This window comes from Saccopteryx leptura, chromosome 9, assembly GCF_036850995.1.
Source record: "Saccopteryx leptura isolate mSacLep1 chromosome 9, mSacLep1_pri_phased_curated, whole genome shotgun sequence".
NCBI classification, from domain to species: domain Eukaryota; kingdom Metazoa; phylum Chordata; class Mammalia; order Chiroptera; family Emballonuridae; genus Saccopteryx; species Saccopteryx leptura.
Window position 1 is genome coordinate 7,539,548 of NC_089511.1, and position 12,973 is coordinate 7,552,520.

General features: G+C 43.2%; 1 protein-coding gene across 5 annotated transcripts in view; it reads right to left on the reverse strand.

Moving 5' to 3' along the window:
* RPGRIP1L (RPGRIP1 like) overlaps positions 1-12,973 on the reverse strand; it is a 95,750-nt gene that overhangs the window by 80,719 nt on the left and 2,058 nt on the right. For all 5 annotated transcript variants that reach the window (XR_010746984.1, XM_066348943.1, XM_066348944.1 and 2 more), the window contains exons 2-6: positions 12,366-12,457; positions 10,228-10,372; positions 6,741-7,039; positions 3,260-3,353; positions 13-156 (exon numbers count right to left, since the gene is read on the reverse strand). Coding sequence is in view for 4 of the 5 variants with exons in the window: in XM_066348943.1 (XP_066205040.1) it covers positions 13-156; positions 3,260-3,353; positions 6,741-7,039; positions 10,228-10,372; positions 12,366-12,450 (767 nt within the window). In the remaining variant the exon portion in view is untranslated. The remainder of the gene's footprint in view (positions 1-12; positions 157-3,259; positions 3,354-6,740; positions 7,040-10,227; positions 10,373-12,365; positions 12,458-12,973) is intronic.

Here is a 12,973-nt window from a genome sequence, read left to right on the forward strand (position 1 = left end):
GTTTTCACGTACCTTTGATCTGTCGCTTGCTGCTCTCGAAGCTGGAGAAGAGATAACTCAATTTCATTTTCTTTTCTCCGCAACTGAGTTTTCAGGATCTCAGCCAAACGCTCTAGCTCTTCGATCTGGCCTCTCTGGGACTGAACGACATCTTCTCTGAAATAAAGAGCCTTCACATGAATGTGTATTTTGAAGAAATATCCACAGTATTTAAGATCAGTAAAAAGAAAGTTCTTCAATAATCAAGAGCAAGCAAAAGTTAAAACTTTGAGCTCAGGCGCTTGTGCATATAGGAGAACGGCACCAGATTAAACGTGGGGTCTGGAGGTGCACAGGGAGCAACTCAAGGTATCCTTTTTTTTTTTTTTTTTTTTTTGTATTTTTCTGAAGCTGGAAACGGGGAGAGACAGTCAGACAGACTCCTGCATGCGCCCGACCGGGATCCACCCGGCACGCCCACCAGGGGCTACGCTCTGCCCACCAGGGGGCGATGCTCTGCCATGACCAGAGCCACTCTAGCGCCTGAGGCAGAGGCCAAGGAGCCATCCCCAGCGCCCGGGCCATCTTTGCTCCAATGGAGCCTCAGCTGCGGGAGGGGAAGAGAGAGACAGAGAGGAAGGAGGGGGGGGGGTGGAGAAGCAAATGGGCGCTTCTCCTGTGTGCCCTGGCCGGGAATCAAACCCGGGTCCCCCGCACGCCAGGCCGATGCTCTACCGCTGAGCCAACCGGCCAGGGCCTCAAGGTATCCTTTTTATAAGATAATGTCCCAGGCAATGGATCGGTGTTTGGATTCAGTTCGTTAAGAATTTATTGTTCACCTACTACATAGGTACTCCACAATCAGCTAACTTCTATGCCTCTGTTCCTTTGTATGCAGAGCTCCTTGTGAACACTTCAAAGAGAGATGGCAAAATTTCAGAACATGACTACGTGGTCTCTCGCTGTTTGTTTATCTCTACCTGCCTGGCCACACCCCAGTGTAATGAGCCCCAGGAAACTGGTGTGAGCCTGGCTCTTCAGCCAGCTAACAGGTTAACAAGATTAGGCCTAGTCCTTTAGTTTCTATTCTCTCACAGTATCATCATCTCTGTATCTGATATTTAAAATATTCAAAAGAAAAAAATTTAAGCCCATATCATTCTTTTTACAAAAACTTTTATGGGGGTGACATAGGTTTCAGGTGCCCAATTCTATAACACACATCTGCACACTGTATTGTGTTCACCTCCCCCCCCCAGTCAAGACTTTGTCCATCGCCACAGACCCCCCTACCCTCCTCCCTGCCCCCCCATCGCCACAGACCCCCCTACCCTCCTCCCTGCCCCCGCCCCCCATCGCCACAGACCCCCCTACCCTCCTCCATGCCCCCCCATCGCCACAGACCCCCCTACCCTCCTCCATGCCCCCGCCCCATCGCCAGACCCCCTACCCTCCTCCCTGCCCCCCCCATCGCCACAGACCCCCCTACCCTCCTCCCTGCCCCCCCCATCGCCACAGACCCCCCTACCCTCCTCCCTGCCCCCCCATCGCCACAGACCCCCCTACCCTCCTCCCTGCCCCCGCCCCCCATCGCCACAGACCCCCCTACCCTCCTCCATGCCCCCCCATCGCCACAGACCCCCCTACCCTCCTCCATGCCCCCCGCCCCATCGCCACAGACCCCCCTACCCTCCTCCCTGCCCCCCCCATCGCCACAGACCCCCCTACCCTCCTCCCTGCCCCCCCCATCGCCACAGACCCCCCTACCCTCCTCCCTGCCCCCGCCCCATCGCCACAGACCCCCCTACCCTCCTCCCTGCCCCCGTCCCCCATCGCCACAGACCCCCCTACCCTCCTCCCTGCCCCCCCCATCGCCACAGACCCCCCTACCCTCCTCCATGCCCCCGCCCCATCGCCACAGACCCCCCTACCCTCCTCCCTGCCCCCCCCATCGCCACAGACCCCCCTACCCTCCTCCCTGCCCCCCCCATCGCCACAGACCCCCCTACCCTCCTCCCTGCCCCCCCCATCGCCACAGACCCCCCTACCCTCCTCCCTGCCCCCGCCCCATCGCCACAGACCCCCCTACCCTCCTCCCTGCCCCCCCCATCGCCACAGACCCCCTACCCTCCTCCCTGCCCCCGCCCCATCGCCACAGACCCCCTACCCTCCTCCCTGCCCCCCCCCCATCGCCACAGACCCCCTACCCTCCTCCCTGCCCCCGCCCCCCCCCCCCATCTAAAGGATGATACTCTTCGGCTCGCGTTTTCACTCCTCATTCAGAACCAACACTTCCTGATGATCCAGGTGAAGGCCTGTAGGTAAGGTGGGGCCTCATCTCCATTTGTATGACTCACAGACACTGAAACCATGAGGCTTTAATTAACAGGAAAAGTAAGCTAAACGTGGCAGAAGTAACTTTTTTTGAAACCATAGTATGATGAAGAATGCAGTGCCATAGAATCATAGTGAAACAAAACCTGAAATCCATATGTATTTGATAATTCCAAACTTTTAAGCCACTCCCTCCAAATTTTTTTTAACCACAAAAAGGATAATAAATTCAGGATTAAAAAAAAAAAAAAGAAAATTACCGGCCCTGGCCAGTTGGCTCAGAGGTAAAGTGTTGGCCCAGTATGTGGAAGTCCTGGGTTTGTTTCCTGGTCAGGGCACACAGGAGAAGCAACCGTCTGCTTCTCCGCCCCTCCCTCTTCTCTCTGTCTCTCTTTCTCTCTGTCTCTCTATTCTCTCTCTTCCCTCTCCTGCAGCCATAGCTTTATTAGAACAAGTTGGCCCTGGGCGCTAAGGATGGCTCTGTGGCCTCGCCTCAGGCACAAAAATGGCTCGGTTGCCAAGCAACAGAGAAGCAGCCCCAGATGGGCAGAGCATCACTGGGCAGGGGACTTTGCCTGCTAGGGGGCTGCTGGGTGGATCCCAGTCAGGGTGCATGTGGCAGTCCGTCTCTGCCACCCCACCTCTCACTTAAAAAAAATTTCCTGTCATTTTTCTGAGAATGAACAGTTGTTTCTAAAGCTTATATTATTCTAAATGAATGGACCTTATGCTGTTTCTTTTGGGGGAAAATTATAATAAAGAGGGCTATTGCGTAAACACTTCCATCAATGCAGTTGGCTAAGTTGTTCATTTTCCTCCTTTTAATGAAAACATGCTTAATAATATGTTCTTATCCCACAGATATAGTTGTATTTTGGTGGAAAAATCCCAAAACATGATCAATAAATAAAGTTCTAAAAAAAAAAACACAGAAAAGAATACATACAAATTTCTTATTTCTCCTTTGGCTTCTTCAAGTAAGCTGTTGCCATATTTTGTAAGTATGGGTTGATCTACATCTACATCTTGGAACCTAATACCTAAAAATGAATTAATAAGAGTATAGAAGTTAGAAAAGAGGACCCATGATTTGGTACCATAAGGAAATGTGTAATGTAATACAATTTCTTACGTGCTGAGAGAGATGTGCTCTGTGGCGTAGAGCATTAGAATTACGCTGCCAAAGGGACTATCAATCTCAGCTACCAGCAGGCATTAAATCAAACACAGCAGCAACTATAGCCCATTTAACAAATTCTACTATGGAAACCAAATTACCTAGAAATAATGTGACTCAACTTAGAGTTAAAACTTCTGAAATGATTTCTGAAAGAACCAGAGTCTTCAGTTCAGGTCTTTACCATACGGGGGGGGTGGGGGTGGGGTGGGCAAAAGTAGGTTTACTGATGCCAAGAAAGAGCTGTGTGCCGAAGTGTGCTCGAGTGCCGACACATGGCTGCGTACACGATGCGGCGGCCCCGGGAGCACTTGGGAGATGGTACCGAAGGCCACGTGCAACTGCGACGTTCTCCTGAGTTAATGAAGCTACTGTAGTAATCATGACCTGCCTCCAGCCTCTTGCCATACACACAGCTGTGAGCCTACTTTTGCCCATCCCTGCAGAAACTGAGGTATGAAGGAAAAGGTTTCAAACACTTGACTTTTTTTTTTTTTAGTATTTTTGATAAATGTTCCCTGTATTTTGGTTTATTCCATCTTAGTAATAACATCCATCTATAAACAAAGGTAATTTGGGATCATCAATAGGATTCCTGTAAATAAAGCATTTTGCTGCTGCACTTAAAACACAATTTGTATAGATATTATATATACTTCTCACAAAAATTAGGGGATATTTTATTGCTTCACATTCATTTTAAAATATCCCCTAATTTTTGTGAGCAGTATAAATAGTTATAAGCAATTTTATAAGCCTGGTCCCATTGTTCGTAATGAGATTTAGTTTTAATTACATGAATTAGTTTACACTTAGAGAATAATTAAATTATTAGACTTTAAGGTGGATAAAATGACACATAATTAAATTATCACAGTTTAAAGTAGATAAATTATGGCACTTTAGTTCTTAATGGCACACAGTTCCAGACATAAAGCTACAGAAAAAATTCCATGTCTTTAGAAACATTTACTTTTTAAAAATAAGAATTTTAATTAGGATAATGGTATTATTATTGGCCATTTCCAAAATTTTCACCATCTTTTGCTATAATCTAGACTAAAAAGAAGAAAAGGCTCTAAAATACTAAAATACTTAACCATGTTAAAATCTGCCAATTATATTATTTTGGTAGTAATGCTAATTCTTAAGCATTTCCTATATAAATCATGGAAAAACTAAACATCACTAGTGGAATTTTAAAAAATTATATCTACTCAGACTATATCTTAAAACTATGATCTCATGGTGAATTGCCAATAATTATCTTTTAAAACACATACACACTTCATAAAAATCTTGTTCTTCACAATAAGAGGTGTTTTTACACTGCACTGATCACTCCTTCAGCCGGTACTTTTGACCTTTACCCCGATGAGGCATAGATAGAAAATGGTGTCATTTGTCCAGCCGCCTGGCAGCAAGGCCGATGTGGCCGGAGAGCGCCTGGGGTTCTCACCCCACCCAGGCTGCACTATTTCTGACAAGTCTGGCCTATGCCCAGCCTCCACGCTGGTCTTGAAGAGTCTAATAAGGTTACGTTGGTATCAACTTTGACACTGATGCTTCAAGTGGACTCAGAGAGATAGTGGTTAAGACCGTGTTCATCGTTATTTAGCGTTTTGTGCGGCTTCGATGTCTGGACTCCGTACAGCACCCTGAAAAAGGTCTGCATCACTGAGTGGAAACACAAGGAGTCATACTGTCAAGACTCTGCTGCTCTGTGGCTCTTTATTTTTCCGCTGTAGGGAGAAACACCCACCACAGTCTTTCACTTAACCCTAATTCACAGCACTAGGTTAGCGGCCACGTTGATCGGAGATCCAGGCATCGCGTTTGTCTGAGGCGTGCAGACCTCGGAGCAGCTGTCCGACCAGTCTCAGAGCGCAGCACGGGGGCTCAGTGACTGTCTCAAGGCGACATACTGTGGATGATTGTGGACCTGCCACCTCCTAACCTTTCCTCTAAGGTGGTGTTATCATTCCGTTTTACAGAGGGGAAATGAGGCCGGAGAGAGCAATGCTCTCCTCCACGGACAATGCTAACGAGCGGCAGGGCGCTCTGGGGTCGCTAATCCATCATGACGACTCGGGTTGGACGGCGTCTCCCGCCATTCTCACAGAGCGGGGCAGCCACGCTCTCACCGCCGCTGCCTCCTGACCGTGCGGAGACCGCACTGACTTCAAAGGAACTCTGTCCAGGGAATCAACAGTGTGAGTGCTTGCGCTGGAAGAAAAAATAGAGCAAACCTCTCTTTCTCTTCATATGGTGTTTCTCTTCTTTCTCAATGAATTGAAAGTTTTAGATCGTTTTTTTTTTTAATGTCCTAAAAATGTGCAGTCTTTATATGACTGTATTCTGAACACAGATCACTGGAGCTAAACTTTTATTTCATTTCCTAGCAGATGAAATTGAAGATGTGTTACCTAAAATATTTACTGATTTCTTGCTTCATTATAAATGCAGTTTGTCTGTGAGTGGAGAGAATGGGATTTTATTGGAAATACTGAGGTTCCTTTTATGAGTCTTACCTATGCAACTGAACTGCTTTGTAACCTGGCTAGGCTTTAGTTGATTGACTTTCATAATCAAGAAAGTGACTAGCCTATGATCATTTATGGAGACGGAAGAGACCCTTATGGTCACTTGCCTAAGTCCTTTCACTTTACGTGTAAAGACAACTCAAGTTCAGAATGATGAGAAGACTTGTCCAAAGTCACCAGGTAGAAGGTGGAGGAGCAAGAACCCAACCTTTTAAACTCCCGGATGTGTGCACATTCCACTGCCATTCTACTTCCGCACAAGGAGGAAGACACACAGTTCTGGAAACTTTATAAAAGGTCTTTTGATGAAGAACTCACGTGTGATCCCACATAAGCAAACCAGCTGGTTTGCCCATCTGCCTGCATCAACAGGATTTGCTTCTGGAACATGAAAACCAACTCAGACTAAGCTGAACTTGTGTTATGTCGCTTCATTCACGTCTCCCATCAGAAGGAACGGTGATGGTCAATGTTGCACTAAACAGATCGGAGTGCGCTCTGGTGATGCTTAAATACGATGATCTTCCTGTTCACATGAATGATTTTGTCAAGAAGCAAGTCCAAAAATGGTTTTTCTCTTTTTAAAGAAATTTAAAAGCATGAATAATACAGAAGTAAGACTATGCGTGTGCGTATGCGTGTGCGTGCGTGAGAGAGAAATGACCTATGTGAAGGCTTCCACTGAGGGTTCAGGGAAGCTGGTTTACCTTTCCGGGAGCCCTCTGGTGAGCCCGCGCTCTCACTGGCTTTCCTCCGCCCAGTGTTTACACGAGGTTGCACGTAAGTGTATGGAGCCGGCCTGTGTCTGTGTATTTGGAGTTGCTGCTTGGCTGAAATGAGCCTGTTTTTGAGGACTTCGTTCTGCCTCTCGAGCTCATGAACTTTCTCTTGCAGCTGCTCAATCATTTCTTCCATTTCCACATCTCGTCCCAGCCGCTGGGGGCCGCCACCGGCCCGCTCATATCTTTTCTTGTCATTAACTAGCCGTATTAACTTGGTGGCCATTCTAGGGAAATAATAAAAAGATGAAAAGGAATGTGAGAAGTCAGCATAAAATGCATTCTGTTGAAAGGAACATAATCACTGTGAAGACTTCAGTGCAGAACCTGAATAATAAATTTCAGGTTTTGATGTAACTATTACTGCCTGTGAAGAATCCTTTGATGATAATTGAAACCACTGGGCAACAATCTGCTTTATAGCACTGACAAATAACAGTTTCCTAAGGCTTATCATTTAAGGTTAGTAAAGAGAGGACACATATTTACTCCATATGTTCCTCAAATGCAATTTTTAACGCATGACCTTATGTAGGAATGCTGTATGCACTTAAATGTAGCTACAGACTGGGGATGTGGCGGCTTACATCGGCAAGCCACAGTAAGTTAAAACTTTGGAAAAGTATGTTCAGACTATGTGGCATTCAGGCGATATATTATTTTCTGTTTCTCTCGGATTAAGATATATGACAAATATAAAATGTGTTAGAATGGATAGATATAGACATATAAAGAAGTCCAATGAAAAAATTCAAAAGAAACCAAACACGCTGTTAAAGGTTGCTTAGTAGTCAAGAGAGGTGCATGTTTAATGGTAGAAAATAACTAGATACCAAGAAGTATTATTTTACTGCTACTTCAGGCTTAGACGTAAATTGTGCTTTTGACATCTCAGGAGTTTATACCTCTGATTCTTTTAAGTTTTGATAAAAACTGGTTAGACAGAACAAAAGACAGAAAGGGCACATGGGGGTGATGTAATATACACGTACGGAAAACATGCCTGACAGTGAGTGGAAAAATCTTGGCAGGACAAGAAAGAAAAGGTGGCTTTGATGAGAGACACAAGTTCAAGACTTTACAAAATTGGTCGCACATCTTCAATAGCTGACTCTAGTTTATAGTGAATCTATTTTTATAAAGACCCAGACAGGAGATTGAAAATAAAAACTCACTTCATTTTTCTTTAAACGGGGTTTGCTTTATTTGAGCATGGTTATGGACAGAAGCTTTTACTTAAGAGAACAAAAGTGAAATAAAAAAAAAACAACCCTAATAGCTTTGGGATGTCATAGAACAACCTTTTTTTGCCCTGAGCGGCGTCCTCTGGAAAAGCAGTAGTAATGCACGTCTATCTACACTTCTGGCTTCTCGGCCGACAGCATGTGGCACAGGGAGAGCTATGCAGAACATAATCATTTAAGATTGTTTTCTCCCTCCCTTGAGGCACAGCCATTAAACACGGTTTATAAGGGATCCGGGTAATAGAAACCAAGATCCAAGAGGACCACAGACACCCTAGTAAAATAATCAGTGGATTAGTGCCTTTTCCACCCAATCCAGAGAAAGCTACATCACGGGAAATCTGGGCAGGTATCACAGCCCGACAGAGCCACGCACCCCTCAGAGCCCTTTCATGAGTTTAGGCTCCTGAGCCCCCCACGACGGCTTATCCCTAGAAAGATGGTAGCCATCTAAGTGAGATGTCACCCTAAAGACCAGAATCTTCTGTTGCAGGGAGTCTTTGACAGAGATGGAGATTACATTCAAAATAAAGACGCGAAGTAAGCCAAATAAACAACAGCAACAAAAAGAAAACAAAAGACACAGACTTAGAACGAGAAAGCAGTCAACATCTAAAGAAAAATAAATGATCCTAATGTTTCAGGCAAGAAAAGCATGTCTAAAGAGTGGCTTAAATTCCTTCAAAGGTCGTCAAGTAAACTGTCAAAAAACGTAAGACTGCATCTCTGTCTCCAGTAACAGCACCAATTTTCAGTTCTTTGATTTTTATGATATAAATGAGCTGTAAGTGATCAGGTAAACTTTGAGTCCTTACTTGAAAAGGCAGTATATCAAATCCACATATATACTAAAGGGGCACTAATTACATCTTAAGGGTCAATTTAAAGGCAGTTTTACCTAGGTATCTAGGTAGTGTCAGTGGTATGACACTGAGAAGGAATTTAGAGTTTTGGGTCACCAAGGTCATTTGATCATTACTGGCAGGTCTGAGTAAAATAAAACCCCAGGAGGTTAATGGCTTGAACATACCATACGCTAGTGGCAGAGAGATAAATAGAACGCATGCATACGACTTGACTCCCAGCCCAGTTCTCTTCCCATTAAACTACATGGCTTGTTATTAAGTTGTTTTATATTTTCTGGCTAGGACAAATTACTAATGAGGTCAAGGTTGTGAATTCAATTCTTTTACTGACCAATTACGCTTACAAAGAAAAAGAATTGTTTCGTGGTGATAGACTACATTCCTCATTCTGACAGGCTGACATGTGTGTGTTTCTGGTCAGAGAAGGAATCAGGAAAGTGAGTCACATGTCTTGAGGAAAGACATCTTCATGAGACAAAAACCCAGCTCTGAGGAAAAGCCCCGCACACAGCAGGTCAGTGGGACATTCAAACAAAGTCCACAGAGGAGACACTGAACTGAAACCCTCCCGTTAGAGTCAATTCTATGCAGATAAAACCCTATCTTCTTTCTTGGCTGTCCTACCTTTCCGTGGAACCTAGAACATGAATATGACTACAGACTCCTTCGTGCTACTAGACGTGAACACACTTTTTTGTTTTTAATGACACCCATTCAGAAGACAGTCGTGGGGTTTCTGACCAAGAAGAAACTAAAGAATATCTACTCTTAAGAAATTATCTCTGCAGTAATTTTTGCACGTAACTCAAAGGTGACCGTTTCTTCAGAAACAATTGAGACTCTGAAATCTAGATTCTAGACTAACTCCAAGTTAAATATGTTCCAGATATTAAAGTAATATGTTCATGAGTAAACCCTACATTTTAAGGAAACATGCATTATAACAAGTTAAAATGGCTAATTACTTTTTAAGACTTTCATTTTAAAATCAAGACACTTCAAAAACAGATGCTTTGGCTGTTTGCTTATTAAACCCGAAGTTATTTATAGATATGATATATGCACGGCACTCTTAGCTATTAGCTCTTCCCTTCAAATAGCAACTTCAGGCGTCACAAACACTCATTATCCTTTCGGTTAATATTCTAGTTTGTAAGAGTTTCCATTTTTAAAAAATTGTACTTATTTACAACCTGCCTTGCTACAAAAAGTATTCAAGGTGGAGTTTTCAATTAAGTGTATAAAAAAGCAAATCCTCCAAAGTTTACAGGTCAGGGAAAAAAGCTCAAAGCTTTTTATCAGAACCTTTTAATTTTGTCCTCTTGCTTGCGGGCATGCTGTTTGAGTAAAGCGTTCTCATCGTGCAAGCGCAGAAATCTGTCTTCCAGCTCCTCCCGGCTGATCCGGGACACAGCCTGCAGAGGCTTCATCGTCCGCGACGCGGAGGGCTCTGCAAAGATGCCAGGCCATTAATTGTGGCTTACTTAAAATAGTCTCTAAAAATGGTAACTGTTAATATTTATATAAAATCTGACGCACTCGTCTCAGATTCTTTTTCTTTGTGACCTACAATTAAGATCGCTTTAGAAAATGTTACAGCATTGTTCACACATCACTGACTGGAGGTGAGAATAAAAACCTTTGTCGTTAATACTTTATATGCAAGAGAAAAACATATGAATAATAGTATCCAACAAAAATGAAGTCAAATAACCATTCTTTAAAACATAAATTGGAAATATGATTCAATAAAGGCTTTTTGATTTATATGCTGAATGTTGAAAACACTAAATTAAAAGTTTTCTTTTGTTTTTTTACAAAGAGCTGTAACAATAATCTGGTGTACACAATATGATTAAGATATTTTTCTGAGCTATGGGTGTTGGGTTATAGAAAATAAACTATAAAATTACTCTGGCCAGGTAGCTCAGTGATTAAAGCGTTAGCCTAGTAGACCAAGGCTGTGCCCTTGATCCCTGGTCAGGGCACGTTCAAGAAGCAATCCATGAATGTACAACTAAGTGGAACAACGAATCAATGTTTCTCTTTCTCGTTCTCTCTTGTTCTATCTCTCTCTCAGATCAGTAAGATAAATTAAAAAAAAAGAAAATAAGCTGTAAAATTTGTAAGACCAAACCCTCCCCCAAAAAACACCCGTCACAAATTATTTATAAGGTATATTAAATATGTATATATTTTATTTATTGCTTTTAGAGAGAGAGAAACATCAATTTGTTGTTTCATTTATTTATGCATTCATTGGTTGATTCTTTATGTGTCCTGACTGGGGATCAAACCCTTAACCCTGGTGCATTAGGACGATGCTTTAACCAACTGAGCTGCGCAGCCAGGGCTATCTTAAATATTTTTAATGAATTTTTATACCTTTTAGCATGTGTATATGATATTTTTTACCTATGCTTAGTTTGGTACTTTCTATATAACCATGAAGTCGGTCGATTTTCAATAACCCTCTGAAGAAACCAAGAACACACGGACAGGGACAGAAGCCCTCTGGTGGGTAACACAGAGCAAGAATCGGACCGAGGAGATCAAACCCCAGTAAGCAGCTTTGTGCACTTACAGTTTATTTGTATTTGAATCCCTGACACTCTGCCAAAAATCTAAAGTAAAGCTTATAATCCACATTTTTTTCCTACTTTTACCAATCAGTTTTATCTTTTTCAATGAACCATGCACTGACCGCCTTCCTGCGGCGGTTCAGGGCGGCCACCTGCTCTCTCCCGAGTAACAGGGGTATGGACATGCCTCTGTGGGACGCACTCCCCATCACAGCCTCCTCCACAGCAGACGCAGGGCTAGGACCGCGGCCCGCACAGGGTGTGCTCAGAGGAGGACACAGCTCGACCCTCCCCGCAGTCCCTGGAGCTGCCTTCCTTAACTGGAAAGTGCTGTTTAGCTGCATCGCAACCACCAACACAGAAAAAGGATCAAGAAGACCTTTAATGTCTATTAATTTGATAAAACAAAGTCCATATTGCTCTTGGATAAACAAACCATTTGGAAGGTACTCTATTTGAAAGACAAAAAATATTTTAAACAGGGCATTTCCTTCCATATAAAATCTGAACGTAAAGAAACGTTTTAATGGCGAATGTGATGTAAGCCAGGCAATTCGGTTTGGAGGCTGGATACTCTTTAGTTTCCCCTAATGTGTGGAATTTTAAAAAGATGATTTACAACAATTCTTTATCAGAACAGAGGGGGATTTTACATTTTCTATGAGCTGTTGATAATTGATGCTCGCAGTAAAATACCATATGTTGTTCTAAGCACTCCATCCTCTCGTTTGGCCCAATCAAGAGCTACATGGTTATTTAAATGGCTTCATTTGTATAAATATCAAAAATACTTTAAATTAAAAGTAAAAAAAAAAGTGCTGATCGAAGTTCATAACTGTAATAAATAACAGCTGGCCATACCTTGTAACCCTCCCACTGCAAAGAGGTTTAGACCTGTGTCCTTCACCGGCAGGTCTCCTGCAGTCTCATCTGTTGGACCAGACATGGCCTATCTGTGGAGAAAAGAAATGGAAGTAAAACCTTTCCAAGTCATAGCATTAACTATGCAGTGGAATGAACCAAATAAAATGAATAAGGCACTAGAACTGTATTGGACAGATCTTATTGCCCACATGTGCAGCTTGGAGAAGATGAAAGCGTCTCTTTTAAAAGTAATACTCCATTGAATCATGGAGACAGTGTTCCTTTCAACAGTGTATTTCCTATATTTTGCTTAGGAAATGAGGTAAGATTATCATTCTTCCTTCTTTATTCTTATTCCTCTAGCTGAAACAAAAAAACAAAGTTCCCTAAATTTACAGACACCTCCTCTCCACCCCCCATCATCCCCTTCTCTGTCCCCAAAAGCAGATATCTTGGAATAAACTCAACTCAGGAACTTGATTCAAATGGTAATTCTATTACTTAGTCACTAGTCAAATCATCTCATCTTGGTGAGTTTCAGTTCCTTAATTTAAAGATAAAAAAATAACACCTAGCTCACAGGGTTATGCTAAGAGTAAGTGAGA